This window comes from Lissotriton vulgaris, chromosome 1_2, assembly GCF_964263255.1.
Source record: "Lissotriton vulgaris chromosome 1_2, aLisVul1.2, whole genome shotgun sequence".
NCBI lineage: Eukaryota > Metazoa > Chordata > Amphibia > Caudata > Salamandridae > Lissotriton > Lissotriton vulgaris.
In genome coordinates this window covers 23,794,065-23,820,919 of record NC_141686.1, presented here as the reverse complement: position 1 = coordinate 23,820,919, position 26,855 = coordinate 23,794,065, and the positions used below count along the sequence as shown (strand labels likewise).

The window sequence follows — 26,855 nt, the reverse complement described above, 5'->3', positions numbered from 1 at the left end:
GGGTACGGCGTTGACTTGTCTGGTCTTCGAGAGGGAGGAGTCCAGGATGAAGCCCAGGTTGCGTGCGTGGTCTGTTGGCTTGGGGGCGGTGCCCAAGGCTGGGGGCCACCAGGAGTCATTCCAGGCGGAGGGTGATGGTCCCAGGATGAGGACTTCCGTCTTGTCAGAGTTCAGTTTCAGGCGGCTATTCTTCATCCACTCGGCGACGTCTTTCATCCCTTCGTGTAGGCTGGTTCTGGCGGTGTCGGGGTCTCTGGTGAGGGAGAGGATCAGCTGGGTGTCGTCGGCGTAGGAGAGGATGTTGAGGTTGTGTTGGCGTGCGATGGCGGCTAGAGGTCTCATGTAGACGTTGAAGAGGGTGGGGCTGAGTGATGATCCTTGCGGGACTCCACAGATGACTTCGGTGGCCTCGGATCGAAACGGTGGGAGGCGGACTCTCTGTGTTCTTCCGGCGAGGAATGAGGTGATCCACTTCAGTGCCTTCTCTTGGATGCCGGTGTTGTCGAGGCGTTGGACTAGGGTGTGGTGGCAGACAGTGTCGAATGCTGCGGAGAGGTCCAGGAGGATGAGTGCCGCTGTTTCCCCGTTGTCGAGCAGGGCTCGGATGTCGTCGGTGGCTGCGATGAGGGCGGTCTCGGTGCTGTGGTTGGCTCTGAAACCGGACTGCGAGGGGTCGAGGGATCCGTTTGTCTCGAGGAAGGCGGCAAGCTGTTTGTTGATGATCTTCTCGATGACTTTGGCAGGAAAAGGGAGGAGCGAGATGGGTCGGAAGTTTTTGAGGTCGGTGGGGTCCGCTGTTGGTTTCTTCAGTAAGGCGCTGAGCTCAGCATGCTTCGAGATCTCCGGGAAGGTGGCGGTGTAGAAGGAGGTGTTGATGATGTCCCGGAGTTGGGGTGCGATGGTGGAGTCGGCCTTGTTGAAGACGTGGTGGGGGCAGGGGTCGGTTGGAGAGCCGCAGTGGATGGTGTTCATCGTGCGGGCTGTGTCTTCTGTGGTCACCGTGTTCCAGGTGCGGAGGGTGGCAGTGGGGTTCGTTGGTTCGGTGGTTGGGTGCGTGGATGGTGCGCCGAAACTGTTGTGGATGTCGGCAATCTTGCGGTGGAAGAACGGGCGAGGGAGTCGCAGAGATCTTGTGAAGGGGTGTTGTCGTTGTTGCCGGTGCTGGGGTTGGAGAACTCCTTGACGATGCTGAAGAGTTCCTGGCTGTCGTGGGCGTTGTTGTCCAGTCGCTCCTTCAGTGATTTCTTCTTAGTGGTGCGGATGAGCTGGTGGTGCTTGCGGGTGGCGTGTTTGAGGGCGGTCATGTTGTCAGTGGTCCGGTCGTGGAGCCAGGCTTTCTCAATGGTGCGGCAGGTCTTCTTGGAGTCCTTGAGTTCGTCGGTGAACCAGGGTGCTTTCTTGCTTCTGGGTCTGCTGGGAGGGTTCTTCAATGGTGCGAGGTCATCAGCGCAGGCGGTCAGCCACTGCGTGAAGTTGCGGGCTGCTTCGTTGGTGTCTGATGTGCTGGCAGGTGGGTTCTGGCTGAGGGAGGTGGTGAGCTGGTTGGCGGTGATCTTGCTCCTGTGAGGAACCTGTTGCGGGTGGTGATGGGTTGTGGTTTTTCTGATTCTGAAGTGGACGCAGCTGTGGTCGGTCCAGTGGAGTTCGGTGGAGTGGCTGAAGCTGATGTGCTTGCTGGATGAGAAGACAGGATCAAGTGTGTGGCCGGCGTAGTGGGTAGGAGTGTTGACCAGTTGCTTGAGGCCGAGGTTGGCGAGGTTGTCCAGCAGGGTGGCGGTGTTGCGGTCCTTGTTGTTCTCCAGGTGGAAGTTGAGATCCCCGAGGAGGATGTAGTGGGCGGAGGGGAGGGCGTGTGGGCTGATGAAGTCCGTGATGTCTTCGCCGAATTGCGTGCGTGGTTCCGGGGGTTGGTAGATGAGGGTGCCTCTGATGGTCGTCTTTGGGTCGGTGTGAATTTGGAAGTGGAGGTGTTCAGCGGGGGCAAAGGTGTCGTTGGAGTCGGTCGTGATCCGGATGGTGTTCTTGTGGACGATGGCGATGCCTCCTCCGGTCTGGTTGATGCGGTCCCTCCTGATGATCTTGCATCCATCCGGGATGGCGATGGCGATGTCGGGGGCATGTTTCAGTGAGGAAGGCGATGTCTGGTGATGTTGTGTCGAGGAGGTTCCAGATTCCTACGGCGTGTCTGTGGACGGAGCGGGTGTTGAGCAGGATGCACTTGAGGTCGCAGCAGGAGTTTGGCTTGGCGGGCGTGGTGCAGGGTCAGAGGCAGGAGAACTTGCAGGTTGTGCAGGTGAAGGGTCTGTGAATGCGTCTTAGGGCGGCTCGGCAGCAGGTGGGGTTTCGGCCGGCATTGAGTGCGTTGAGGGCCGCGGCGTCGTAGGTCTGTCGGGTCGACTTGCATCGCTGGGGACCAGGGATCCTGGCACTGGGCGCGGTCCAGGCGCGGACGGGCGCTTCCTGTACAGGCATAGCAAAGGAAGCAAGAGGACTGATTCAGTGTGGAAGTGGCTTGAGGTGCACGCTGACAAGAGGGGGTGCATATAGAATCCCTGAGAATTAATGGGAAGCACCTGCAAGGTGAAAAGACGAAAGTTGGAAGAGAAAATATCTGGTCAGGATCTGTACCATATGAACAGGCCCTTCCAATGCCTTGCCCAACACACCTACAACGGATGAGGAGAAGGTGGGGTGATGAATCTGCCAAAATCTGCAGGCGGGTGCAGAAAAATTAAGGGCACTGCTCAATTCCTGTAAACATGAGCCTGGATATTATCCCAGCTGAGGGTAATTGCTGGTTTCCTTTCACGTCAAGGGCAGCACCTGGCTTGGGAATGAGCTAGCTGCTTGTAGATCTCAGTACATTCAGAGAGTTGCTGAGAGATGCTTCTTCAGTCAGATTGGCTAAGAAGCACCCTTTAGCAATGTATGAGGAACTCTCGTTATGTCAAGTCCACGTTTCTTCAGGAAATTCTACATATATTGAATACCAAGTTGTCAGGAAAGTCTCCAGATTTGAAGTAGGTGGTAAGCGTGTTTCTTGCAGCGTCAGAGGCAGTGGGGGGCACTCAGGAGTTTCTTCAACGCTATTAGACGGCAGGGGTCTGCAGGAACCCTGGATTTATAATACTTTCCTCTATGTTTTATAAACACAGCCGGGTCAATTACTTGAAGGAAACCAAAGGCGCTGGTGCTTTGCTAAAGGAAGCAGTCAGAACTGAATTTAAACATTCCATACTTTCACTCTTGGATTAGGTTTATGTAATTCCTTTGCCGGATCCTACGACTGATGAATTGGTTTTCCAAGCCGAGTTGTGTAACGCACTTCCCAGCAAAGTATACACATTTGAATGCAGAATTAAGGCAAATATACGTCTCTTTAATTTTAGAAAACAAATATTTCTTTGTTAAATATACTTGAATTGTCGGGTAAAAATATTTTCCTCCACAATCTATCTGTGGAATCTGATAGAACAAAGTACCACACAGCTGTGCAATTCATCTTTTGATCTTTTTCCAATAAGGATATTTGTTTGACATATTTAAAATGAAAGTACATTACCATGCACATTATATTTCTATTTGTAAATGTGTTTCAGTACCATGACACAACAAAATATTTTTAAAATACTTTCTTTAGTCCTAGTTCCATATTGCCAATTTAATCTTGCGCATTTTACCTTAATTTGAGTGGCTGGTGGCACTAAACAAATGTAAATATATTTATTATGATGCGGATTTCATGTCCTATGGCTATTGCCTGAGGTGATGGTCTCAGAGAAGTCATTGTAGGACTCGATTCAAATGTCTGTTCTCTCAACTCTTGTATTTGCTGGAAAAGTGCAATAGTCTTTCGAAGCGCTTGACTGCATTATCAGCACTGAGCAGCTGAATTACAACACTGCTTGAAGGGCGGATGTCTGCGAGCACTATGAAGCTCACAATAACAGAGAGGTGTGAATTAAAAATAAAGCTGCTGGCGGAGCAGTCTAAGGTTGAAAAACATGCACAGCGTCGCTCCTGGGTAACATTTCGTACAAAGAAAGTTTTTTTTGTGAATCGTCCCACAAACCGTTTAGGCGAGAGAATTCTCAATTCTCTTGCAAAAAGTTTTAAACATTTTTCTCTCGCAAAACCTATTTTGTCATTTTTGTACAGGTTTTTCTTTCCGGTTAACAAAACATAACTCTACTCTGCTGGTGCCAGTAATCTGAGGCTGTAGGATGAAAACAAGGGCATCATTATGGTTTGACATAGTGGCTCCTCTTCCTCCTTTACAGGTGTGGAAACCACTAAGCCAGCCGCGGCCACTGCAGGTAAGAGCAGTGGGGCCGGCAGGGGGGGATTTAGAGAGACGACCACGAGGGAAAATTAATTAGGCTCTAGGTGTCTGAGGATGGTGCCTCAGCTGATTCTGATGCCGAAAATCCTTGACCCGGCGGCCCATCTGTGACAGGGTACTGACCATGGCTGGCATGGGAACCCAAAGCCACCCTGGCAATTTTGTAGGACCACCACACTTCTCCCTCCTGGGAGGGGGGATGTACGAGGGGGTACAAGTGTAAAGCACTGCTGCTTTTGTTTCGGGGGGGCCAACATTGCAGCACCACTGCAAAACCGGCCCCCAGTAACGAAATGCAGTCCCCACCGCTGCAAAACCGTCCCTCACTCTTCCAGCCTACTGGGGAAATGCCTGATGCCTGCTATAGCCAGTCCAGCCCTGGCACTGAGACACAGTAGTAGTAGTCTTGCCCTACTTAGGGATGTACTATTGCCACTGATTTCCCCTACCCAAAAAGAATAGCAGACCGGGGTAGGGAAAATAAACAATTATTCCCATGCTCTGGCAGAAAACTCTGTGCACGTCAGGGCCATTATTTAATTTTGCTTTTCATAACCAAACACTTGCTTTGGGGATTTGTTTGAGAAAAGGCAAAATTAATTCATAAATATCAAAACAAGATGGCTGCCTGCTTGGCATTCAACTTCAACAAAAGTGCCTCTACCAGAGATGTGGGTGCATTTTCACCAAAGAGAGCCCCACACGGAAGGTAGAGATCTCCAAATCCAGTGGACAGTCCTCTGTTGCAGGCCAGAGACCAGGGCCTCCACTGACCTGGTAGACTTGCGGGTCACCTTCCCAGTCCTAATTGAGGACCATAGTCTGATCTACTTGTGAATTAATCCATGGCTTAGTTCACAGAAGAGCCAATCAGGGACAGTGACAAAGTGTCACAAGTGACAGTTGCTTTGTAGCAACATTGATCTCTATTGAACTAATTTCTTATGTCAGTGCCAATTTGTGAGTCCTAAGAATGGAGAGGTGAAGAATCCCTTTATGTGTCAATAACAACTCTTTAGTGATGTTGCAAAATGTCAATCATCATTTCTGTGGTAATTTTTTTGTGGGTGTTTGTCTTTTAAGTGCTCCTTCTGCCTTATTTTAAGGTGATTTCTCTTGGCAATTGCCCTCCACCATTTCCATGCCCCACCGTCTCTTGGCACTCCATTTTTTAGGTCAAAGCCTACCAGTCTGGTTGCTAAAGACATCTTGGGGAAATTCGGAATGATTCGCCGGGAATGCATTCCACCCATTGCTTACCATTGGCTTTGTGGTTTGTAACTCACATTTTCTGGCTTTCTATTTGCTGGATTTATGTTTTAGGTTGTCCAATTTCAGTTCAACCCTGCCAAGGAGCAAAGCCTTTTCACACCACCTCTCCTTGTATTCTTCCAAGAGTGCTCATTTCTTTAAACAGGCCTGTAAATCTTGTTCTTATCTTGTCACATTTTCTGTGCATAGGTCAAATGTCAGGCGCTGTCTTCCCAAGAAGCTTGGTGTTTACTTTTCTTTCTCTGACTTCATAGTGAGAGGATTTATGCAACAATCGTGGTGGAGACTGGGGGTAGGAAAGGTTTTTTTTCTAGCACACAATAACATTTAAATGAACTGGCCAATAATTTTCATGTTAGATCAGAATTTGAACAGCACAAATGAAGCACATTGTTTGCAGTGGCTCTGGAACAATTTTCACAGTGAGGTTGCTGCCATTAATGCTGCATCACCGAAGTCATGCTCGAAATAAAAGTGCCACACAAAAAAACAAGTGTAACAATTGAGTATCTTCCATTTATTATGAGAGTTGGAAAGGGTGCAGTATGTAGCCATGGTGCATTTTGGAGTACACTGTCGCAAACATGCAACTAAAGAAAGGTTTGGTAACACACTGTCATTTTCAGACAGCATATTTTCTATTAATGTCCAGTATTTGTAAAGTGCGAACACCAAGGGTGTCAAGGCGCTGAGGGCCGTCAGGAAGATTAAGTGAGCTATTGCCCAGAGTCACATGGTGCTGGGCCGACCTGCCGCTGGCACAGTGGAGCGAACTGTGAGCACCCGGGTTCCGGAGTCATCCACCCTGGCCGCTGCGCCACACCTCTTCTCTATTAAAATGACCACTACATTTTCACATGCATGCAGTTTTACTGATTAAATTCATTAGCACCCAAATAGCAGTAAATGGAAATCGTGTTTCAGCGAATAGCTCTCATTTGTGCATCACTGAGTAAAGTGTCTTGATTTGTTTTGATCCTATTAAAAATCTATTTTCAGCACAATTCAGAATTACAAAACAGATGCTTCATTTGTGCTCTCTTAACTGCTTATTTATATTGAAATATTTATACAGTACAATTACAGGTATTTACATTTTGTTGTGTTAACAAAAATTGATATCCTACATCCTTTCCTTTCACAATCCCTGTACACCGGGAAGATTGCCACATAGTTCACTTTACAAAATCCTCTTACTTTGAAGTCAGAGAACGAAAGCAAACACCAATCTCCCTCTTAAGTGATTAAGCAACAATTTCTCAGTAGACAAAGTCTGACAGTTGGCCTCTTTCTTGAATGCACAGCTAATGTAGCAAGATAAAGATACAATTTCAAGGCATCTGCATTGCTACTTGACCTTCTGAACTCTTGCTTGGTTATTTCTGGGGGTGCTACAGCACCCCAGCACCCTTACTTCCAGTGCCTATGATTTTTTGTTAATTCTGAAGTGTGTTGGAAACAAATAGTTTAATATAATCTAAACAAATCAATACACTAGGTGATGCCTTTTCCATACATTATCGTTTGTGTACTGTATATTTTTAATAGTAAAATTGTATGTCTGTGCAAATGTAATGGTCATATCAATTAAACATGTGTTGCCTGTAATGGCAGTGTGTTACCACACAATGCACACATCAGCCCACTGCACTCTACTTTGCACCACACCACACCACTGCATTCTTCACCACTGCACTCTACTCCACTCTGCACCACTCCACTGTATGCCACTGCACTCTACAGCACTTCACTCAATGCCTCTCTACTCTACTCTGCGCCACTCTACTCTAAGCCACTGCTTTCTGCCACTCTACTCTACATTACTGCACTCTTCGCCACTGTAATCTACAGCACTCCAGTCTAGGCCACTCCACTCTACTCTGCACAACTCCACTCTACGCCACTCCATTCTACACCACTCCACTCTATGCCACTCTGCAACACTGCACTCTGCGCCACTGCACTGTACTCCACTCAACTTCAAACCACTGCACTCTACACTAATGCATCCTATGCCTGTTACAAGGTGAAAGTATTATGTGGTAGGGTGCCTTTCCAGGAAATACTAGCACAATATACAAAGAGGGACCCTGGGTACTCTCTCAGTACACCTTCTCTCAGTCCTGGTAGAGTTGCAAAGAGCAGACAGGATACTTGGAGGAATATGTGTTAAGCATTTCACATCATCAACATGGTCAATAAGTCATTGACATGACTCAAGAGACATCCAAAACCAATATATAACATTAACTCTGATTTCTATATACTTTTAGAAACCAAAATGAAATAAATACATACAGAATGACTACAGTTATCAATTTTCAAGTAATAAATAAATCAATTCTTTGCAATGAGGAAATTATTAAAGTTGTAGTCAATGGGAAAAATACATATATGCAATCAATACTTTAGAGGGTGAGTTCAATAGAACCCACTCAGAGTTAAGGTCTAGAGAGTCCTTAGACCAGTTCACAACAGCTAGCATAATTTTATCGGGCTCAGGGGAGCGGGTGCAAAGGCGCACTTTCAGCTGTTAAAGTGAGCTGTCAGTTGGGATTGTGTTGATATGGTTACCTTAGCAAAAAGGGACTTGTGGGGTGAGAAGAACAAACCCCTTTGGAAGCAAAGCAAGGAGTTGGCGCTGGCCCAGGAGGCAGATCTGTTCTACCAGGCTCGGGGGACTTGGGGGCAGAGCTGCTCTTGCCTATTTATCGTTGGTGCTGAACTGGATCCACGGCCAGAGGAGCTGGCAGGCGTGCCAAGAGAGGGTAAAAACAAATGCAAGATCTTTACGTTGGAGCCAGAGGAGTGGTTGGTCCGTCGAGCAGATGAATCTCTTTTCTTGAAGAGTTGATTAAAGCCAGTATTAGTTGGACTGATCACCAACAAACTGTGATGTCTGCAGTCACTTCGGTTGAGGAAATCTTTATCCAGAGGACCAGGGGAACGTTATAGAAAGCTGAGCTCACTGAGGGTAGGGACTTCAGTCGCAGAAGCGACTTGCACAAGTCCTTGAGCAGCCACGCAGGGCAGCCCGGGTGCAAGGCTTCAAGGTTGTGGTCTTTGGAGTTTGTTTCAAACTTGAAATAAATTGGCCAGGCCATTGTGGAGCTAGATATAGAGGTAATGGCCTAAGGGCAGCCTATGGTATCTCATGGACTGCTGTTCACTTGCTGTAGAATTATGATTGAAACCCTACCACAGGGCAGTATATGCTTGAACATATACTACCACAGATAATATAATGCACCCTGCTTCCTGGGCTATAGGAGGCCCAACTTAGGGCTGACTAACATATATTAAATGCAGTGAGGTGACTGTCACACATGGTGTGTGCTGGGTCGAACTGGTGTAGGCAAGCTGCTCATGCAGGGCTGACATTGCAGACGTCGATTTTACTCGGGTCACTCAGGGTGTCACAATAAGTGCTGCAGCTCTCGTACTACTTTTACATCCTTGCCCGGGATACCACTGGTACCATATACTAGGGCCGTACAGTGGTGTAAAAGTACTTGGCAATTGGGTTTATAAATCCACATTTACACTTTGAGGGAAAAAGCACTGTTGCTGGGCCTGGTTAGCATGACCCAGCTCACTTTCAGATCAATTATCATAGCACATAACAGCAAACAGAGGGGGAATGACCATCCAAAAAGGGCCCTGTACAACAACGTAACTGCATTCTACGCCCCTCCACTCTACTCTGCACAACTGTCATCTATGCTACTGCTAACTGACACTCTACTCTGCTGCACTGCAATCTCTGCCACTGAGCTCTATGTCACTCTACTTTGCTGCACTCTATGCCAATGCACTCTATGTAACTCTACTTTACGTCACTGCACTATATGCCATTGCACTTTATACCACTGCACTCTGCAACACTCCACTTTATGCCACTATACTCTACACCACTGCACTCTGTGCAGTGCACCATTCTGCACCACTGCACTCTATGCCACTCTGTTCCACTCAACTCTACACCACTGTACTGTATTCCACTCTGCTCCGCAACACTCCACTCTACTCAAATGCAATTTACTATATCACTTTAATCTACACCACGTCATTGTACACTGCTGAATTCTATGCTGCTGCACTATACTCTGGAACATTTTGTCAATGAACTCTACACTAATCCCCTCTATGCCACTGCACTCTACTCAAAACTACTGTACTCAGTGCCACTGGACTCTACGCCACTCTACTCTACATCACTGCAGTCCGCCAATGCACTCTATGCCCCTTCACTCTCCAACACTCTACTCTGCAACACTGCACTAAACGCGACTCTACTTTGCATCACACCACTCTACATCACTGCACTCTACAGCACTCTACTCGCAACCACTCTATGCCACTCTGCTCTGCACCACTCTTTGCCACTGCACTCTATGCCACTCTACTCTTCACAATTGTATTCTACTCCACTCCACTCTATTTTGCACCACTGCACTCTATGCCACTGCACTCTATGCAACACTCTAATCCACACCACTGCATTCTATGTCGCTGCACAATACCCCACTGAATTCTGTGCTGCTGCACTCTATGCCACTTCACTCTATACCACTATATTCTGCAACAGTAGACTGCAGCACCCATTGTGCCTTCCATAACACTGACAAGCAAACATGGCTGCAGGCCTGCTGCCTCTACCCTGGCCATTCAGGTTTAAGCTGCATATTGGACCTGTCAAAATAACCCCTTTTGACAGTCCTAAACCTTCCATTTAAATATTCATAAGTGCCTACTAGGTAGGCCTTATGGCCCGTGAGGCATGGTTCATTGCTTTTAAAAGTAGTTCATGTAAATGTTTAATGTTAACCATGTCCTTACAGTGAAAATGCTTTCAATGCTCTCAAAAACTATTTCCAATGTAACATGTTTGATTGTTTCATAGGACAACACTGGGATGCAATATTAAAAAGTTAGTTGGAAAAATGTATAATTATATTTAATAGTTGTTAAAAATCCAATTCAACAGTGAAGTCAGTTTTGTTCTAAATATAATGGAAAGGTAACTTCTAAAAAGTTACCTTTGCCCTGCCCATAGCCCCTGGAAGTTAAATCTGTATTTTGTTCTCTCACTTCTATCAGCCAGTAATTAGCATTAAATAGGTGTAATGAGATGTAAATTTGCTCCCAGGAGCAAAACAATAGATTGACCGAACGGGCAGAGATGGCCGCTCTGAACCTGACAGAATATAGTAGGGGGTAAGTATGATAATTTTTTACATTAGTGTCAAGTCCTGCTTGAATGTCACATTCTGCTTGAGAGGTCTGTTGGATATTTTGATATGACACATGGGGTGCACACTTCAAAGAGGCCTCCCATATCATAGACAGATATAAGCTGGCGCCTGGGCAGGGTCCTTCCGTTGTTGTCTCAGTCAGTCAGGTCCCAATCACAGAGGGCTTCTTTTGACATTACAGTTTCACAACCTATTTGCCATGTCTGCTAGATTTATACACATTTGTGGTGTACTTCAAAGGAGAGCAACAGAATGCCAAATGTTGTGTATCCACTGTCTCGTTGCTGAAAGCTCAGCTTTTTTATACCAGACTTCTATCTCTGAGGTTGTTGTGGGTACAAAGACCTCATCAAACTCGATTTGGAGGTGGTAGGACACTGGGATTACCATAGGTCACTTCCACACACACACAGTCCTCAGGGCCCATGTTTAGTGTGGCTGAAGTCTTTAGCCATCCGGAAAATGCCAAAACTGGGTAGGGTTAGCCCCACGAACCTTTTAACCCTTTGGCCAGGGTGTCCTCCGGGGTCATTCCCTTCCTCTAGCTCATGTCAGGCATAAATGTAGCTTTCCAGGCACTCATTTCAGAAAACTCCTAGATTTGAGGAAGATCATTTAGAAGAGGCTTGAACCTTATGTCTGCCACCTGGAAGGATCTCTAGAAGACTAGACCTGTTCTCGCTCTTATACCCAGGACAAAGAAGTGAACTCCAAGAGTCCTAAGGCTGACTTGTTAACACTACAGGGACACAACAACCTTCTAGATGCATTTTACTGCAACTGCCCAGCTGACCAGTGGAAAATACACCTGGACTGGACCCTCATTTTAACCGTGGTCAAATACCCTTTGAGTCTCTGTGCCTGCCCTGATGTCCTGGGAGAGGGTGCTTTAGAAGTGTACTCCTATGGTGGTTTGGGATTCAAAGGTCAAAAGTCAAAAGGTAACATTTTTTACCAGTGTCCTTGTTAGTGTGTCCAATGCATGCTCCATAGGGGTAAGTGTTAAATTGTGCCTAGGTTCTCTTCTAAAGCAACTATTGACTATCATTGGTGTTTTGTGCTTCTTGGTGCTACTTCTACTTAAAACTTTTTTTAACATGCATCTCTGGTTCCCTTTATTGGATTTTTGTCATTTTGGTATTAACTTTTACTCTAGTTTTGTAATTTGTTTTAGATTTTTATTGCTTTGCATTTTTACTTTATACTGTTTTAGTACTACATACATACTTTACACATGATCTCTAAGTTAAGCTTGTCTGCTTTGTGCGATAGCTACCATGGGGTTGAGCTCAGGTTACTCTAGTGGTTCACTCTGACAAGGATTGTAACTATTACTTGTGGTCAGTACCTACACCTCTCAACTAATAGCCTAATTTCTTACAATACTCACAAATCAATTGCTCAGAGTTAAATAGAATTGTTATTTAGATTCCAAAATTAAGAATGTATATAGATATGAATAAGGTAGTGTAATGGAAGCACCAGTCACTCGCATGACAGGATCATCACAGGATTTAGAACTTTGATAGCAGGCCCCCTTTCATTTGTTTTATTTGACGAGGAAGTAAAACACGCCTTTACTCTTCTTAGTCTCTCTTATTTTCTAAGGGTAGCACCTACATCTACTGAAGATAGGCTCTGAGAGACACTCAAGGACCTTGGGGTATGTGAATGAATAGGTAATAGAGTGCTAAAGCTAGCAAAACCTGGGCACTAAATTTGTTAAACTGAAAGAGGATGTGAGAATGTTGGAAAATAGACAAATGCAGCTAGTGAAGCCATCATTTTCAGGTTTGGAGATGCTACGAAATTGCAGCCAGACATGGATGAAGTCCGACTGGGAATTCTGAAGACCCTGATGTGTCAAATTAATTTTGGTAGGACATACCCATAACGTACCCCCACAAACTAACTCCAGCATTCTTTAAAGTTATGTTATTCGATGAGCCCCTCACCTTTCCCACCCTCTCCACCATCCACTAGCACCCTCCTTCATTTGCCCCTTGCACTCATATGCATCCTGCTGCTCCAACCTACATTATGAATTTCTTCCCACAAATCTGGAGGTGGACATGTCTCCAGGTATGGGGTTTGGTTCATGCCTAATTCTTATAGGAGGGACAAAGTCAGAGGCATAGAGGAAACAAGCTTCTAGCTAGCACATAGACAATTAATAAATTAGAAGAAAGGTACTCCGCACATTGGGTGGGATATTTAGGGTTATTTCTCCTCTAGTTTCAGTTGACAGAGGATTAGCTATGGTTTTACTATTGTTTTTTCCAGTGATATTCCAAAGAGATGTGCTCATTAAAATTAAAGTGAAAAGGAATTACTTACCTCCTAAGAAATAAAAACCAATCCAAGCGGACAATTGGGGAGGTAGGAACCTTGTTAATGTGGTCACGAGAAATTCCTTCTGCATGGGGACAATTCCATTGGAGTACAAAGATGCATTACTTTATCTGGTAATCAGAAACCATGAAATCAGGTTCGTCTTGATGAAACATCAGTTGAAAAGAAAACGAGGTAGAGAAGTGTGTTTTTACCTGTTGTTTGCTATCAATCTGCCATAATAACTGAGTTCACAGTGATTGTCAATCCGCATAAGAAATGTCAATTCTGTCTGTTACCAGCATATTCTTAGATCAGTGTTGGGAGCCACTGTAGGAATCCTCACATAGTGGGTTGAAGAAGAACTTTATCGCTACATAATTCATAAATTCAGAAGATACCATCATTCTTTATATATTTAGATGAACCTTCCTTCTTTTACATTGGTACTTCATCCAGTCGGGTTTGCTTACATTATGCAAACTACATTGTGGTGTGATTGTTATTTATCACCTTAATTTTCATATGTATTGTGATCCTTAAGGTGCCCCACGGTAGTAGCAGAATAACTCGTTTTTCATTCTTTGTGTCATTAAACACTCCCACAGACCACAGTATCAACACTTACCATGGTGTATTAGGCAAAAGAATCCAGGACTTTAAAACATACTATTTTTTTTTTTTTGTATGTTCTTGTATAGCGCTCGACTACCCGGAGGCATCTCGGCGCTTGCCTTGGGAACCCGTCCTGGCTTTTCCCTGTGAGATAGCCCCTAACGGGCATTCCCAAGGTGAAAGCCAGGCATCCCGCCGCGGGGGGCCGTTGTGGAGATTAAGCAAGCTTACTGCCCAGAGTTGCAGAGTGTGAACCCAAGATTAGGTCAGGCACCGAAGCGAGAATTATCGAGTCCGTGGACATTTGAGCTCAAGACCCTGCCGCGTCGGGAATTGAACCCTGGTCCCGGGTCTGACCTCTGCTTCAGGGTCTGCATGCTCTAACCAGTGAGCCACACTTCTCCACTATGTTGTGTATCATAGAGTTGAGTATGGCGTGTCGTTTGCCTCCATACATTTTTTGTATCAAGAGTCTTTTAGTTGGGTGTTGCACCGAAATATGTTATATAAAGAAGGGCTACTTGGTCAATTGATGATCTTTGGAGAGGATTTTGTGTGATGTCTGCATATGTCTGCCCTTCAGTGTCCTGCATGAAGTAGTCCTACTTTGACGATCAGCTGTTACTGAAGTGACACTAGAACAATTTCTTGACTTGATTCTTCCTTTTCATTTTCTTTAGAGCTTTGTCATCAGTGGTAGCTTTAGGAGCGAACATAATCTGCAACAAGATTCCAGGCTTGGCTCCTCGGCAACGAGCGATCTGCCAGAGCCGCCCTGATGCCATCATTGTGATTGGAGAAGGGGCACAGATGGGAATCAATGAGTGCCAGTATCAGTTCCGGTATGGCCGATGGAACTGCTCAGCGCTCGGAGAGAGGACCGTCTTTGGACAAGAGCTTCGAGTAGGTAAGGGTTTATCTCTAAATCATCTAACGCTGGGACATATGCTTTTGTAGCGACTAATTCTTATCTTATCAATGTACCTGAGTACAACATAGCACCAGCTATTGTGAGAAGTAGCCTTTCACGTGCCAAAATGTGGGCAGACATGCACACCTGCACACAACTCAATTCATAAACGGTCTTTCTCAAGTTTGCATGTGTATGTTGACAAATGCCATGCTGTGGCGGGGTGCACACTTGCTCGAATGATATTCATTAGGTGTGCAGTAGCAAGACACTGGAGGTAGTCTTGTGATAGCGAGTCTATATATCTGCCAATTCCAATCCAGGATATCATAAGGAAGAGCCTTACCAGTCATTCTCAATAATACACCAGCTACACTTGAAAAAGATACAATAGAAACGTTAAAATGAAGGCATTGGTCAATGGTTATTAGGCAGCCCACTCTTGCATACATTACTTAACACAGGTTAAACTGCCACCACTGGTGTCCACAGGAAGACACACATAGCGACTAATCCCTAACGTGAACCCGGAAACATTTGAAAAGACTTCCAGGCCTGGCTGGCTCCTCCTACTGTAGGCCCATTGTGAAGCTAGCCCTGTTCTCGACTCATACTTTGCATTCGAGAATGGCCAACGTGCTTAGTGAATGTGCTCACATGTTAACTGTGCAAGTACAAGGCCGATATGTGCGACTTGGGAACCCTAGCCGCGTGTGCGTTTTCTCCATTTGTGTTTCATACTTGGTTCGCCCGGCAGGTGTGGAGACTCAACAATTCCCTGGACTTCACTTTAATAGCCCGAAAAAGTACACCGTGGTACTTACGTCTTTACAAGCCCCTTATGCCGCTGGTGCATCACTTTTAATATTGAAAAAATTGACTTCCCTCCGGCGCAGGGGGTTGTAAATAAGCCCCTGAGTGTTTTTGAGCCGTTTAAGAAGGGCACGGTTTGATCCAGAGTCAAGGTGGTGTCAAAGCCTGATTTGAGGAGTGGTGTAAAATCCAGATAATGACAGCAAACAGGGACTGAGGGCCGCATCCAAACTGACAATTCGCACCTCAGAATCTGCACCACCCACCCAGTCTAACCTGGACCTGCATTTCACACTGTTCCTTTCTTCAATTGGTTAGTGTTGCTTTCACTGCTGTTTTCACAGATCACACTGTTTTGGCTTTTCAGCAACTATGGTTTCCATAAATCCAATTTGAAAATTTGAGGCCAGATTTCATAGATTGCACAGTATCAAAAAAATGGTGCAGACATTTGAATTACATTTGGACTGGTCGATAAGCATAAACTGAGGGGTAGATTTACAAGGAACTAACGCATCTGCATAGATGCGACCATTTCCTTGCGCCTCCATGTATTACAATACAGTGCTCCATGGCACAAGGATTAACAGATGCATCAGAAATTGTGATGCATCTATTGACCCAAAAGTGACGCATTGCTGGAGTTGCTCATGAAAGTGCCGCAACTCCAGCAATACGCCACAACAGATAGGTGAGTCCCATTCAAAAAGCCCTGCGTCATTCCTTACGCCTGGTTTGAGCAGGCTTCTGGATTTTGAAGCAGTGAAGGCGTCGAGTGACGCAGTGAAATGTTGTAAATTTTACTGCGTCAGTTCTACATGGCTTTTTGCTTTGGAACGCCCACCTTGCATACATTATATCTGACGCAGATATAATGTGACACAAGCCTTTACAACATGACGCATCTCCCTATATGCGCCACATTGTAAATTGGCAGCATTGTTTGCACCGCCGTTGTGTCAAAAAATGTGACGCAATAGCTCGGCAAGGAGGTTCAAGGGGCTTGTAAAGGGCTTGTAAATCTGGCCCTAGACATGTCAGATGATATAAATATTGTGCTTTTGTTTAGCAGTTGGTGCAAATATTCACCCAAAAATGCTTCTCCAGAGTGCAAACTACATGATCTGGAAATGTGGGTGCAAAATTGCACTGACACCGGTGCAATCTGTATGCTGATCAGCTTTTGTTTTATGTGAATTCGGTGCTGTGAGCAAGTTAATTTACACATCACACGGTTAACAAATACCTGCCCCAGTTTCGCACGAACTAAATTAGAATTTAAATATATTGACTGGATCTTCTAAGTTAAATGACATTAATCGACTGGACGTTTGAATTCCATCCAAGCCAGTGTAGTAACCCTACCAAACAAACCACTAATTATTTGCTAAGAAGTTAAGTTAGTTAAAGAGAAAGTATGCAGTTGTAGTGAAATCAATGTCTTCCGTAACTGTGTCCAAAAAAGACTTCCGTAATAATTGGTGACTATGGTACTATCTCTGAACCAATATATCAATGCACCCCAAGCATCACTAGATCCTTCTGCTCAAAATCTACAACAAAAGCTGCATTCTTTGAAAGTTTGTAAATTGTATTTTTTAATTAACTGCTGAATGCAGGTGGTTTAGCCTATTTTAAGGACCTACAAATTTGGAAGAAACTGAAGCAGAGGCACGTGGAGGGATGCCTTAACGATGGGCACAGGTTCGCTCAATTCGGCAGGCTGGCTTCATTCATTACAGCAAGGCAAGGAGGCCTCCCTCACCACTGAATGTCACGGAAGGGCGCCATGTTGGAGAAAATGGTCTTAAACTGTTGTCGTTGCTAGTGGACAAGTGCGAAGATAACACAATGCCAATTTGCCCAAGGTTCCAAACATCTTTGCATCCGGGCTGCAATTCCTTCAGGATTGAAACTCTGGCTCTGTCGCCATTTTCCTTGTCAGGAGGTCGAACTCGGAGTTAGGAAGAAGTAGAGAAAACTGTTTCAATGGAAGTGTGACAGGCTTGAGGGAGGCGGGATTAAGGTGATGAAAAACAAGGGTGGGGCAGGAGTAAAACTGAGAGCAACGGGGAGGGGACCAGAGAAAGAAATAAAAGGACGCGAAAGAGTGGGAAGGGACGGTATGCAGTGCAGAGCACATGGAAGGAATGAAGGCGAAACCTCAGGAGCGGGAACAGAAGCCGGGCGCATCAGTGCAATACCGCCTCAGCCTGCTTTAATAATGTATAAGTATAGGGGTGGCGAAAGCCAATATATTGCTGGGATCATCTGTGGAAAGATTTTTATCTATTGAAGACACCTGGCACCAATTTAGCGAAAAGTTGTGAATGAGGAAAATCTGATTGCACTTTCTCCGTGTTTCTTGGAAGGATCTGGGGAGCTGTGCTCTTTGGCAAGACCACAGAGCAATATTTGTGAAGATCAGGAACCGCAGCCTCGGTGGCCAGGGCAGTGCTGAAGACCGGAGCATACACTTCACACCTTCACTTTCACTTGGGCTGAGACGCCACCTGCCATTTTCGAGCTCTGTTCATTTTGTTTTTCACATGAAGTTCATAATTCTTTCTCTCAAACAGGTTTAAAAATGTGTTCATACCATTTATGTATCGCTGTCGTTGTGCTTTCCTTCCGTGGGTTCCAGCCTGTCCTTCAGGAATTGATAAATACATTAATACAGTAATGGCTGCCCTGGAATAGCACCACTGCCTGAAGCAGAGGGGAAAGTGGCCATGCCCAGCGCTCTAGAATTCAAGCAGTAATTTAAGCAGTATATTGCCTTTCTGTGACTCTTCAGTATCTTAGGCAGTAGAATGTCTGCCTAATGTTTACTAAAACATACCATCCAGCCCATCCCTTTCGGATAGGACCGTCCTACAGGGGAAAGCAAGAGTGATTTCTCAGTTGGCCCTGTCTCTGATGGTTCAGGCGAGTAATTATTAACCAGTCCCGTTTGTCTGTGATGGTTCCGGCAAATAATTATCGATGTATTCAATTTGTCTGTGATGGTCCAGCGAGTCCCATTTGTGATGGTGCTGGCAAATAATTACTAAGTCCCATTTGTCTGTGATGGTGAAAACGAGTAAATATCAACTTCCATTCATCACTTGTTTGTAGCCTATGGAAGTTTCCCTCCTGGCTCCGTGCTTAATTTGAGCCGGTGGTTTCTGGTGCTCGGCCCGCCACTTAGTTGCCAAGTCTGACACAAAGTAGCTCTGTCTGGCCCATTTAGAGAGGACCACAATAACAGTTAATTATTAATTCAATGTATATAAAAAAATAGTATTACCTGCCGCACAAGGCATTCTTATAGCTCTGGGGACCCGGATTAGTCCAAATTGTCCCTCTTGTAGCAGTGTGATGGTTAGTGGATGGGTGGTTGCTATCATTGGTAACGTTGCAAGAGCAATGTGTGGTGTAAGCTGCAGTCAGCCTGACATGAGACCTGGCACTTATTATTTTTTTACAAAATAAGCACTCTTCTGGCTTATGTCTCCACCAAAGGCATTACCAGTTTTAGCACCTGTCTCCTGTTTTTCACATACTCGTGGGACTTTCCTTCACTAGGCATGAGTGAGTATCTTGAAGGTGACTCTCTTCTCAATGGGGAGCCAGTAGAGGTTATGCAGGTGTAGGGTGATGTGTTCGTGTCGAGGATGAGTCTTGCTGCGGTGTTCCATATGGTCTGGAGTTTGTGGAGCAGAGACTTGATCCTGGCATAGAGGGCGTTTCTGAAGTCCAGTCTGCTGGTTATGAGTGCGAGGGTGACGGTCTTCCTTGATTCGGGGGGATCCATTTGAAGGTCTTTCATAGGATGCAGAGGGTGTTGAAGCAGCTGGAGGCAACAGCGTTTACCTGGTGGGTCATGGAGAGGGAGGAGTCGAGTACGATTCCGAGATTTTGAGCATTGTCTGTGGGGGTGGGAGGGCTGCCGAGGGAGGTGGGCCATCAGGTGTTGTCCATTGCACAAGTGGAGGGTCCGAGCAGAAGAACCTGTGTCTTCTCCAAGTTGAGCTTCAGGCAGCTGCTGCTCATCCAGGATGCGTGTGCTTTATTTCTTCCTGGAAGTTGAGCCTGGTGTTGATGGGGTCCATGGTGAGGGATAGGATGAGCTGGGTGTCGTCAGCATAGGATAATATGCTGAGTTAATGCTGTCTGACGATGGCGGCGAGGGGGGCCATGTAGATGGTAAAGAGCGTGGGGCTTAGCGATGATTCTTGGGGGACTCCGCAGTTGACTTCCCTGGGTTCAGAGAGGAAGGGTGGTAGTCTGCCTCTTTAGGTTCTGCCGGTGAGGAAGGAGCAGATCCAGTTGAGTGTGGTTCCTTGTATGCCGGCGTTGTGGAGTCTGGAGGTGAGTGTGCGGTGGGAGACAGTGTTGAATGCTGCAGAGAGGAGAGTAGGATCAAGCCGCAGTGTGTCCTTGGTCGAGGAGGGTGCGTATGTCGTCTGTGGTGGCGAGTAGAGCGGTCTCGGTGCTGTGGTTGCTGCGGAATCCTGGGATGGGTCGAGGATGGAGCATCTGCTTCAGTCCACACTTGCACACTACTCACTTTGAACTCACATACTGCTTAATGAATCAATCAATCAATCAGGGGTTTATAAGCGCTATACTCACCCGTGAGGGTCTCAAGGTGCTCTGGGGAGAGGGGTGCAGCTCCGGATCAGTCGAAGAGCCAGGTCTTTTGGTCCTTTCCGAACGTGTGCCGGGACGGGGAGCATCTGCTGTTTACAGGGAGCTTGTTTCAGGTCTTGGCTGCAATGTAGGAGAAGGTTCTCCCGCCTGCTCTGTGTCTGCCGATACGGGGGACCTCTTCCAGGGCGAGGTTGGCGGAGGGGAGGTTCCTCTTGGGTACGTGAAAGGAGAATCTCACGTTGTGGAATTTGGGTTCGATGTTGTGGAGGGATTTGTAGGCGTGGGTGAGGAGTTGGAATGTAACCTTCTTCTCGACGGGGAGCCATTGTAGGTCTTGTAGGTGTTGGGTCATGTGTTCGTGATGCGGTGTCCCGAGGACGATTCTTGACTCAATGTTGTGGATGGTTTGGAGTTTGTGTAGAAGAGTTCTGTTGATTCTGCTCATCTTACACTTACAAACCACTCATCCTGCTCTCATATAGATAGAAGTCTCACTGTGCACTCGTATAGACATCACTCACCCCGCATTCACTCAGACAGACCACTCACTATGTACTCATATACTGCACACCCTGCACTTATAGAGGTCCTCCCCTGCTTCACGCTCTTATCAAACTGCCCTGACAAACAGCATACCACTCACACTGGATTTGTACAGACCCATCCTCAGACAATCAGACAGCTACTCAGTCTGCACTCTCACACCACTCACCCTGCACTCATAAGCCACTCATCCTCCACTCACACAGACACACCACTCACACTACACTCACACAGGCACACCACTATACCTGCAGCCCTCCCACATGACTTACCTGGCACTCACATACTGCTCACCTTGCACTCACACATCTCTCACACACACTCACCCTGCACTCACACACCTCTCACACACACCCACTCTGCACTCAAACACAGCTCATTGTGCACTCACACACTTCTCAAGTAGCATCACTCAACAATTTCACACTGGTCCCCATAGAATTGGCTCAGATGTAAAGAGTGTTTCCCTGTACCACCATGCAGACCTTACATGATCCAGATGATGTAATGGTCAATCAGAAGCTGTCAATGAGCAATATCTTAGTAATGGGCAGGTAAGCCATTGCCTTGGGGTTATGGAATCTGTCCCGAGCTTGGCAGCAACACGGACCAACACTGCAGTGCATGTTACTCTAGCTCAACTTGACAGGCAGGTCAGCAAACTATCGAGGAGTTAATTTCCACCCCAAAGCTACTCCCAGTGAAAGGTACCAACACATGCCTTAGAGAGCTGCCTCACCCTACTCTGCCAGCCCATTGCCACACCAACTATCACAGTCTCTGAGCTAGCCTGCACCTCAGAAACATGAGCGCCATTGTAGGCAGAAGACCGGTGTCCATGGAGTGTCCTCATGAGCTGGGTTTGTCCATCACTCACTCTCACCACCCAAGGCTGCTCAGGCTTCAAGCTGCTGCACCACCAATCTCCCCTCAACCCCCTCTTTTCACATCAGAATGTAGGTGGCAACAGCATCAGAGAGTGCCCGGGCTAATACAGGCTGTTATGGCCCCACTCCAGGTCACTCCGCAGGATGTAACTTACTCACCTTGGGTCATCTGCCAACACAATTCACCCATAGCAGGGCCTTGACAATGTTTACAGACTGTAGCAGGACTTGTGGAATTTACAGCCAATAAGCATTTTGAAGTTCTATACAGTGAACACTTCTAATGATTTGTTGGCAACTCACTATAAGTATGTCTCAAGAAAAAAGACTGTCCACAAGTCTGACACAATCAATGAGTAATCCATCTGTCAAAGGGGGAAGACCTCTTTTAGGACAAGAGCACTCTCTCACCTGAAGGTGACATGATTCATCATTGGGTCCCCTCCTGACACCAAGGCCGCAAGGTCATTGGTGTGGGCTACAACTCTCCAGGCTTTGAAAAGGAACTGAGATTTTTTCAGGGGAGGATCTGAAAGAATCGGTGGTGAGGGCCAGAGTGTGAAAAAGAGAGCTATACAATAAAACGGTGTACCTTTATTTCACAGTCTTCTGGAGGGACTAGGGGTTATCAGCAAATATACCCCTACAGTAGGTCAACATGTTTCTGCCCTTTAGTGACTCCGCTCGGGGTTCAGAGTCATTCTTCAGGACCAAGTAGCTTGGGTCTTTGCACCTTTCGGGACACCCACACCAGTTGAGACAAAGCCTCCGTACAGCTGTGCAAATAGTGGTGTCACCAACAAGGCAGGAGAGTGGACCCATTTCCCCTACAAACCAGGGCCATCGCTAAAACTGAGGCTACTGAATCCTGGTGGCCAGTATATTTACATACATATATTTTCTTATATAGAGTGACAAGCTGGATAGGGAGTAGTGCGTTCTCTCTATTCAGGGCCTCACCCCTCGATCCCTAGTATGTTTTTGAATGATTAATTGGCAAACATTATCTGTTAAAAGTTCAATAGCGGTCAACATACAGGATGAATGTATGGACAGTGTATGTAAGTAGCAGTGATATGACTACCTTAACTCACACATACAGATGGACAGACCGCACTTTTGGCAGTTAGCTGAGGCAAAAGCAATAGTAGCACAGCCAGTACTAGGGTAGCATGATGCATATCACATTTCAATGCCGGAGCAAATTTAAGGTAATGGGAGACGTACTCTTTCATGGTCACATATACATCTTCCGCCAAATCAAATACTGCACTCAAGGTCGCTAACATGGGGTTGGACACAAATCTAATTTCTCAGTAGTGCTTCTTAAAGTTCGTTTTCTGTTGATCTCATAAGTTCTGGAGACAGGTGGACTGTCAAGCCTAACCTAAAGAGACAAACCCTCCCTTCCAAAAACCAACTTTAGAACAACACGCCCAGTCTGTTATTCTGTCACATCTGCTCAGTTTTCTACCTGAAAATCATCCTCTTCGCTCTAACACTGAAAAAACTACACTGGTTCCACTTACACGCCTTCATCATCTACATGACCTGCTGCATCGCCTGCAAAGCCATCAGAAATGCTAACCCAACTTACCTGGCCAAGAACGTAACCATTTTATGTTGACAGCTGTACCGGAAGCTAGCACATACCCATCCTGAAGGGCTACATGTGTAAGAGAAAACATCTCCAAAGGCATGCCCCTTTGCACTGAGGACATAAACACCATCTCCACTGACACCCCTACAATTCAGAAAGAAGCTGAAAACACATCTCTCCAAAGAACACTACCACATTTATATAAAGAGTGAACGTGTTATCTGCTCTCTGCAAATGAACATTAAATAATAATCCATTAGCTGTGCCCTCATTCAGAAATCCATTGCTTCCTTGTTAGGTTGCCACAATACAAATACATTAACATACATATATGCATATATTTCTCATTATTCCCCACTACCAATCAGTGTTGCCAAGGACAGTTTTAACACCTGTTCTGTCTTCCAGCATATGCTTCCTCACTTGCAATTACTGTATCAGTAGACTGTTGGAACCGGAAGTAGTGTTCTGAGGCTAACTTAAATGTGAAAAACTGTTTGTTAATCTTTACACAATAGCAGATCCTCCACATTTTGGGATGACAAAGTGTTTGACTGTTATTGACAATGTATCCCGTTCCATTAAAAGCCCTCTCAATCCTGACATTAGCTGGCAAACTGCTGAGTATGTTTCTTTGGAAAAACAAGAACATCGAGCACAGTGTGTTTTACCTTAAAATGGCATGTTAACAGAGTCTAGACTAACAAAACATGTATTTAATCTAAATATAAATTACTGATACACAATAAATATAAATGGTTTATTATTTTATCATTGATAGTCTTATATTTTTTTGTATAGAAAAATATTTGTTATAAATAATGTATACAAAATAATGAATGAACTTTACAAACTATAATATTCTAAGAACCACATGTATTCTCTTCCTTAGACAGTAGATATATTTAGACTTTCAATTCATTTGCATGCACATTATTCGTTTCCTTTTTTCTTTTTTCAATTTACTAATTTGATTAAAAGTTGAAAACTCATGTATCACGAATAACTAAATGTACAGAGACTGGCGGCTTGTTGGAAAATGAAAACATCGCGTTTCGGCTAGGCCTTCATCAGGACAACGTCAGTGGTTACTAAACAAAAAATATAAACATGATTATAGTCTAGAATTGACATACCCTTTTCAATAATTAAAAACATAAGTTAAAAATCAAGGCACCCAGTTGGTAAGAAGAACTGATCAAGAAGTTTCTTTTCTCGAGTCAGTACATAAAGACGACAAAAATTATGGCAACTACGTGAAATTAAACGTTGAATTGCCAGCATTATCTAAAGCTCAGTTTACATGCTGTTAGCGTGATAATAGAGACCAATACCACAACTTGGAATTCATCCAGGTGTCAATAGTTCGTATTAGCAGTAGTTAGAACCAAACTTCCCGACATCAGTACATTAGTCGAAGAGATAGAAGAGTGTTTCCTACTCTTATTTATTTTTAAGGTACCCTCACATTCTTGTGCAGTTGTCAAGTGAGCACAAAATGTTACATTTCATAAGCCTACCGTATGGGTGTTATGATGACACTCTCCGCAAGTAGTTAAGAGATATGAATTATCTCTATCTTACATACGCAATAACTGTATAAGGAAAGTGAGAGAGGCAATATTATAACCTCTTCGTATACTATTAAGTTCTAGGTTGCAGTATAATATCATGTAGACTTAATCTACTAGTGTAGCTTTTCTTATGGCTCAAATTAAGCACTGCCATAACGTTAAAGACTTGGCCTAGCAGGGCATGAGTAGGAACTCCCAGCACCTTATTAATTATTCCTCCCCCAATCAACCGATTTAACCATATTGACTGGTAGGTCAAATTGCTCTAAATGTAATTAACCCTGTACATCTGCCTGACTTGGTTTGAGCTCTACAAAGACCACATGCATACAAATTACTATGATCATGCTGCCTAATTGTTGCCAGATTTAGCAAAGGTTTTGTATCGCTCAAGAAAATGCAGGCAAACACAAAACCTAGCGTGGCCCTGCGTGGCTTTGTAAATCTGGAGTAAGGCAAGCCAGCACAAGTCATTGTGTTACTCTGCCCCAGGGAGGCATTCCATGGGTGGAGCGGGGGTGTTCCCACACATCCACCCATGGATTTTGACGCATTCCCAGATTTTCCATGAGTGGTAGACCTGGGAATACATCAAAATGCTACGCCTTCCCAGGGGAGGTGTACCAAGGAGAAATATCTTTATTCTTGGTTGTTTTGTTCCTTTTTCTACGTGCGCTGTATTCTGCAGCACATGTAGAAAGAGTAAAAACCCTCAAAGGATTGTCCCTTCCTGCACAGAAAGAATCCTGCCTGCAAGGCAGGCACCCTTGCACAATTGTATAAGGGTGCCTGCATTGGCCCTAGGGAGCCAAAAGTCTGCCATTGCAAAGGAGCGAGCAGGAATGCAGCATATATTTACAGATATAGTGCATTCCTGCTCTCTCCCTTTCATGCAGCACAGCGCAGCAGGGTGTCTTGTTGCGCTATATCAAAAAATGATAAATATGCCCCTTTGTTTCAGGATAGTCTTTTTGAACTCCTGCTAGAACTGGGATAAAAATGCATCTTTTCTATAGCCAGAAACCTGTGTGGGCCTTTAGGCCAACGTACAATTACATCTCTGCATAACATTTATTTGGTTCCATGGAAGGGATCACAGTGCTCCAACCAAGCCAGTTGTGCATCCTCACTATTAGCATTCCCGTCATTTTAATTTCTTGGTGACCACAGTTATTTTTTCAGTTCATTTCCAAATGTAGGGCTGACTGTTACAAGCTGCTCAGAAAAACCACATATCTACATCCAAGGGTTTGCTGAAATGAAATCCAGCTTCCAAAACATTCTGTCTCGAAAGGCAAACATTGAGCAGCACGCACCGGAAGTTGCAAATCTTTGCTACCAGGACACAGCCATGGAACTAAATGTGTGCTTCCCTTAGATGGGAGGACTGTGTGTATACAAACGTGCAAGGAAGACCCCATGCTCATCTGGCAGGAAGATGTCAGATGAGACTGAGGTTCAGCCTAGGCATGTGGAGGGAGGCTAGAGGGCAGCTTTGGCAGACAGGGCTGGGTTTGTGACTACTAGTGAGAGGTCCTCATTGGCTACTGGTTCAGTAGCTTGCTGGAGCTGATCTTCATGGAACTTCCCATTAGTGAATGACCCTCGGATTCTGATGTGCAAGTGAACACACTGCAAACTTGGGCAATGACATGCAAGTATTTTTACCCACCCTCCAGGGTCAGACTGAGACAAAAGAAAAAGTGGCCTGGGCACCAAAATAAAAGTGATCCACATGAGTGAATTCAAAAGCTAAAAAAGTGACCCATGTTGGCAAATTAGGGGAGCTTTGGACTCATAAAGACATACTGTATAAGCGTTTTGCAAAATATGGAAGACTGCATGGATTTAAGCTCGCTGCAGACATTGTTCTAATATCAGGGGAAATCTACAGTAAAAACAGGTCCAGCAGACCCATAAAACAGGCCAACAAACAGTCAAAATCTGATCCACACACTGACCTGTCAGACCAGCCCATTGGGCACTGTCTGATTGCACTATAGACCTGTCCGACATTGCCTTCTCCCTTGCCGAAAGTATTGCAAGGCCTCAGCAAAAACCCTATCCGCAAACATTCC

At 45.3% G+C, this 26,855-nt stretch overlaps 1 protein-coding gene across 2 annotated transcripts in view; it reads left to right on the top strand.

Moving 5' to 3' along the window:
- WNT7B (Wnt family member 7B) overlaps positions 1 to 26,855 on the top strand; it is a 457,578-nt gene that overhangs the window by 310,962 nt on the left and 119,761 nt on the right. For both annotated transcript variants that reach the window (XM_086952752.1, XM_086952751.1), the window contains exon 2: positions 14,496 to 14,722. In XM_086952752.1, the coding sequence (XP_086808878.1) occupies positions 14,496 to 14,722 (227 nt within the window). The remainder of the gene's footprint in view (positions 1 to 14,495; positions 14,723 to 26,855) is intronic.